The sequence below is a fragment of the Diospyros lotus genome, chromosome 3, assembly GCF_014633365.1.
Source record: "Diospyros lotus cultivar Yz01 chromosome 3, ASM1463336v1, whole genome shotgun sequence".
NCBI lineage: Eukaryota > Viridiplantae > Streptophyta > Magnoliopsida > Ericales > Ebenaceae > Diospyros > Diospyros lotus.
In genome coordinates this window covers 41217398-41223420 of record NC_068340.1, presented here as the reverse complement: position 1 = coordinate 41223420, position 6023 = coordinate 41217398, and the positions used below count along the sequence as shown (strand labels likewise).

Here is a 6023-nt window from a genome sequence, read left to right as displayed (position 1 = left end):
AGATATTCCAATCAAAAGTTCAAAGAAAATCACAAAGCAATCATCAATCACGAAGAAACCCACGTCGCCGCCGCCACTGCTAATCATCATCGCCACAATCGTCATCACCTCTAGTATTGCTTGTCGCCGCCACAAAAACTTGCGTGTGCAAGAAGGAGAATAATAATAAGAAGAAAGATAAGGAAGAAAATAAGCTGTCACAAAAGTTTGCGCATTTTTCGTGTTTTGGTTATTTTGGTTGAAAACAACCAAATTGTTTTAGGTTTTTTTTATAAAATATTTTATTGTTTTCGAAAATACATTTTTAAAAATAACCAAGTAAACATGTTTTGAGTGTTTTAGAAAATTGAAAATGAGCTAAAAACAACAAAGATAACTCAATATTGGCTTCTAAAATTTTATTGGACTTAAATTCTCCTTAACTTTTTAAAATGATTAATTTTGTCCTAAATTGATAGTTTTTTTTTTTGTTCACTTTCACCCCTAATCTTTAGGTTTTTAGCTAAAATTTAACCTCGAATTAAATCATTTAAAAAGTTTTGAGGGCAAATTTTGGCTAGAAAAAAAGTTACAAAGGGCAAAATAACAAAAATCAAATAGTTCAAGGACTAAATTAATTTTTTTTCTTTTAAACTTTGTTAGAGATAAATTTATCTTTTTATATTTTTTTTACAATAAAAGCCAAATAAAGAGTAAATTTTTATAATAACTTGCTTTTTGTAATAGCTTGCGATGGGGGAACACCCAAAAAATAAGATTACTAACAACTCCTAATAGACAATAAATCCCAACCTATCGCCTGTCGTTGTTGTCGATTCCAAATGATCTAAAATAAATTCAAGAGATTTGTCGTTATTCTAATTTCACTTGACAAATCCTCCATTAACTTGCAATTACAAGTTTATGAATCTTGAAAATCAACGCTAAGTATCTCATTTTACTCAACCTATATAAAAAATAGAAACCCATAAATAAATTCATATAATTCATCTTATTCACTAGATACTTATCGACGTTTCTTATTACTTAAACATTAGAAGATAAACTAGATGATTCACCCTTACTTTTTCTTATAGGTGTTGACATCAAGATAAACTTTAGTGATCGGTCCTCGACAATTATCAGTGTATTTTGTCCATGTTGGCCTCGCTTTAAAAAAATAAATTGGATAGATGTAAACATTGTAGCATTTTATTAAATAATTTGAAACATGTAGTATAGGTTGCATGAAAAATGAAAAAAGAAAACATATACGATACCAAACAAAAACGAGGAAAATGATCATTTTCAAAAAAGTAGGAAGCGAAAATGTGGGGGAAAATATAAATACAAAATATGAGTTTTTTTGTAAATATAATTTTTAATATAAAAAATTATAAAAAATAGTTATTCAATTTAAAAATAAACATAAATTATATAATGCATTCAAATAAATTTTGAAAAAAAATAAAAATTTTGAATTAGAAATGATTTTTTTTTTTTTGTAGGCATAAACACATTTCAAATTTGGAAGTGCATTTTTAATATTTTTCTAAAGTTATAAAATGACATCGAAATATTTTTAAAATTATAAAAATAGGCCGAAAACATTTTTTGACATTTTAGAAACAAACGAAACAACATCTCAGAGACATTTACGTGCATCATAACATGCAATATTTTGATAATAACTAAATTAATATCTCATCTCTAAATGATAATAATTTGTTTATAATTACTATTTAATACAGAGCATTGTTCTGCACCCAATGCGGACATGCTGGGTGTGGGCCCATGCTCCCTCTAATTTTGTAACAAACCTTACATCCACACATATATATATATATTAATATAAAAAGGCGAGAACAAACCCATTATTATATCTATATTATATTATATTATTATGGATGGATTGCGGCTGAACAGAACGCGGCACCGCCAAAACCAGTGGCCGGGCACTACGTTCTGGAAGCACTCTGTTTCTGATCAGTTTCTCATTTGCTCTCTCTCTTTGCCTCTTGGATACCAAAACCAGCAAACCTTCAAACCCTTCAGCAGCATCTCGCATCGCAATCCATCAATGGCGGCCAAGCTCTCTCTGTTCCTCCTTTCTCTCTTCCTTCTGAGTCCACTCTTTAACGCCGCCGCATTGGCTGCCGAGGAGCGGACTCAGGCGATCGCCTCCAACTCGGTCCTCATCGCACTCCTCGACTCCCGCTACACCGAGCTCGTCGAGAAGGCGTCGTTGCTGCAAGCTCTGGAGGGAGCTCTGAGCCATCACAGAATAGCCATTTTTGCTCCCGGGAACGAAGCGCTCGAGCGCGAGCTGGACCCCGAGTTCAGGCGGTTCCTACTGGAGCCTCGGAATCTCGGCTCCCTGCAAACCCTACTGCTCCACCACGTCGTGCCGTTGAAAATTGGGGCCGAGAACTGGCCGGCCTCGGTCGAGGTGGTTAACTCGGTTACCGAGTCAACTCAGCACCCCTCGCTCGCTGGTGAACCGCTCGAGTTACGGGGATTGAAGGTGGTCTCCGTGAACGATATCGTCAGGGAGGACGGCGTTATCCACGGGATCGACCGCCCGTTAATCCCAAAGTCCGTACAGCAGGATTTCAACCAGCGGCGGAGCTTAGTGGCGATCTCCGCCGTCAGACCTGAGGGGGCTCCGGCGGTGGATCCGCGCCCTCAACGACGGGAGAAACCGGCACCGCTGTCGCCCGCTCTCCAGATTTACGAAACCATGGCTTCGGCACCGTCGTCGGCGCCGGCGTCCGCTTCGGGACCGGGAGGACCGCGCCACCACTTAGACGGCGAGGGCCAGGTGAAGGACTTCATCCAGACGCTCCTCCGTTACGGCGGCTATAACGAAATGGCCGACATTCTGGTGAACCTGACGAACCTCGCCGGCGAGATGAGCAAGCTGGTTTCCGAAGGCTATGTTCTCACCGTTCTGGCCCCCAACGACGAAGCTATGGCGAAACTGACCCCCGACAAGCTGGGAGAACCAGGCTCGCCCGAGCAGGTTAGCTAGAAGAAACACAGTACTCGAAACAACGATCCATATTGCTTTCAATCAATTATATATATAGCGGTTATATAATCAAGAGTTGATTCAAAATATCCAAATATTATCGCAGATCATATACTACCACATCATCCCTGAGTACCAGACGGAAGAGAGCATGTACAATGCTGTTCGCCGGTTCGGGAGAGTCCGGTACGACACGCTCCTATTATCCCACAATGTGGTGGCGCAGGAGGCCGATGGCTCAGTCAAGTTTGGCGACAGTGACGGCTCCGCGTACTTGTTCGACCCAGACATATACGTTGATGGGCATATTTCGGTTCAGGGGATCGACGGTGTGTTGTTCCCGCCGGAGGAAAGCAAGCGGAAGACGACGGAGACTAGAACTGCCGGCCATGTTAAAGTTGTGGCCAAGCCTAGAAGAGGTACGTACGTGATTAAATTCCCTTCTAGTTTACTTTGAGTCTAGGTTTTCGTGCTCCCGCCTGAAAATGAAGTGGCCGGCGGTGCGAGTTTCCCGGCCGGTTGGTGAGGCCGATAATGGGGTGAATCAGCGGTTTTGTGCTCTCTCTCTTTTTTTTTTTTTTTTTTTCTAATGAGTGAAGTGTCCGAATTTTATCATTTAATTTTTTAGGAGATCGATCTCTTCTCTAGTTCAGCATCTGAGTAAATCGATACAGTAAGATCATACACTTCAAACGAATATACAATCAATCCCATTAAATGTGATATTTTTATCTCTATTCGATTCCATTATTTTTTAAAAAAACTTAAAAATTTTATCATTTGTGCTATGTTTTGGTGGCATTTTTGTGGTCTTTTTGCACCGATAGTTAGCTGGTATTTGGTGTTTAGGGTAACGGATCATGCTACATGTACACCATTTTTGTACATCTTGGGCTACACAAGGGGTATTATGACCAAAATACCCTGCGCCTCTCCATGAGCCTCACGCGCCTCATGAGGGGTTTTTTGTCATAATACCCCATTTTGTAGCCCAAGGTGTACAAAATAGGTGTACCAATAGCATTTTCCTTAGGGTAACTTTAATTATTGTCTTAATTTTAAATATTAATATTTTTTTATATTTAAGGGAAGCTAATTTCAGTATTGAAAAAAAAAAAAAGAAGAAAAAACCGAAGTTGTGTAAAAGTTTGTATAAAGTACGAACATGTAAGTAACTAGCAAGATGAGTCAATTGCTTTACCTGCGAGGTCCAAGTCCTTGTATAGATTAGGGTATTCATCTCTCATATTCTTACACTCAGTGATTATAGGGTTGGGTTGATGGATAATTTGTTGGTCAGATTCCTTAGTAACTCTTTCTAACGTCATTGTTTGCATTATTTTGATTTTTATGATTTTTTACAAGATGGTGTGGTTGCTCATCTTGCTCAAATCTTTATTTTTATTTCTGTATTTTTATGATTTTTTTCGTGTAATCATTCAAATTTTTTGTTATTTCGATCATACCCTTAAATTTGTATTTTCAAATTAATTTAATCCTTATACTTTAATTTTTTTTCATGTAACAACTCAAACTTTTCATTATTTCAATTATATTATTAGATATAATTTAACTTTTGTACTTTAATATGAATAGAATGTGACGTATAATTTATCATATCATTATTTTTATACATAAAAGTACAAGGGATAAATTGATTAAAATACAGGTCTAATCATATACTTGAAATAATGAAAATTTTAAATTATAGAAAAAAAATCAAAATACAACGATTAAATTGATACCAAAAAAAAAAAGAGTTAAACAACATAATCTTTGAATAGACACGAAAAAAAAAGTCTGAAATACAGGGATAAAAATATATAGATTTTCCCACTAATATTCAATTATGGGGCTAAGTTGCTTTCATGGCTCAGTTGACAATTCCTTCTAGTTTTGGTTGATACTCTAATTCTGATCAAAGTTATGAAGTCTCTACAAAGTCCTACATTCTTCCGGAAGGTTCTGCACTGACCTGTGAGACTCTTTATCATGTTTTATTGCAGGAAAGCTGCTTGAAGCTGCAAGCAAGATGCTTGGAGTGTTTGGTTAAATTTCCATGGTTCACACATCAAAGGAGAAGTTCTTGAAGAGAAGAGGTAAAGTCCAGCTCTGATTCATTCCCACTTCCAATGGCTCTTGCTCTGTACACAAAGCTCACTTATGCACATTTTTATAAAATAATAAAATTTAGCGACATTTTTATACTTTTGTATAAAATTCAATGTCCATTTGTGCTATTTAATTATCCACATTGTTAGTCACATAACATACCGTTAGTTTCTTTTAACGACAATTAACTTATAGTTATATATAAAATTAAAATTTAATTACCTTTTTGTTATAAATTGAAATTTAGTGACTTTTGTATGTAATTTAGTATAAAATTTTGTGACCGATTTATATTATTTAGCCTATATTTTACATGTGATTAAATTCAATGATCTCATTGCAGCATGTAACTTGTTTGTTGCAGGCAAGGCAAATCAACAACATACAAATCCCAGTACAGTCATATGATCACTCGTTCAAAACAGGGTTCCAGTTTTCCTTTTTTTCTTTTTTTGTTGCAAGCTAAATTCCAGCCACGTGGACAAGGGCAGTGCCCTTAGTTAAGGACCACGGACTGTTCAATCTTTCTATTTTTTTATTCTTTCTTTTATTTTGGTGTTGGATGATTGTGGGTTCTGTGCTTGGCCCTGAAGAAGATGTGAAGGTTGTGATATAGAAATGCCTTGTGGTGTTTAGAAATACCAAGTCTTTTGTATTCATATATGGCCTAATGGAATAAAAAGTCAATGCTTTTGAGTGGACTTCTTTTCTAAACAAAAAAAAAATAATAAGTGTGAGAAATATTAATGGATGTTGACACATTGAGCTATTCATTTGAATTCGATAAATCCATCAACTTACAAATGGTGAATGATTTTTCTTTTCTACTAATCATTCTCTTTTCCTTTTGTCTTTTAAAAGTGTTAAAAGAGAACACAAACCAAAATAGCTCTTTGTTAGA

General features: G+C 36.4%; 1 protein-coding gene across 1 annotated transcript; it reads left to right on the top strand.

Moving 5' to 3' along the window:
* The first annotated feature begins 1936 nt into the window (after nucleotides 1-1936).
* LOC127796635 (fasciclin-like arabinogalactan protein 17) lies at nucleotides 1937-5634 on the top strand. The gene is made up of 4 exons (XM_052328886.1): nucleotides 1937-3001; nucleotides 3117-3429; nucleotides 5017-5109; nucleotides 5487-5634. Exons 1-3 carry the CDS (start codon nucleotides 2060-2062, stop codon nucleotides 5061-5063), a joined length of 1302 nt encoding a protein of 433 aa, XP_052184846.1. The 5' UTR covers nucleotides 1937-2059; the 3' UTR covers nucleotides 5064-5109; nucleotides 5487-5634.
* The last annotated feature ends 389 nt before the right edge of the window (nucleotides 5635-6023 follow it).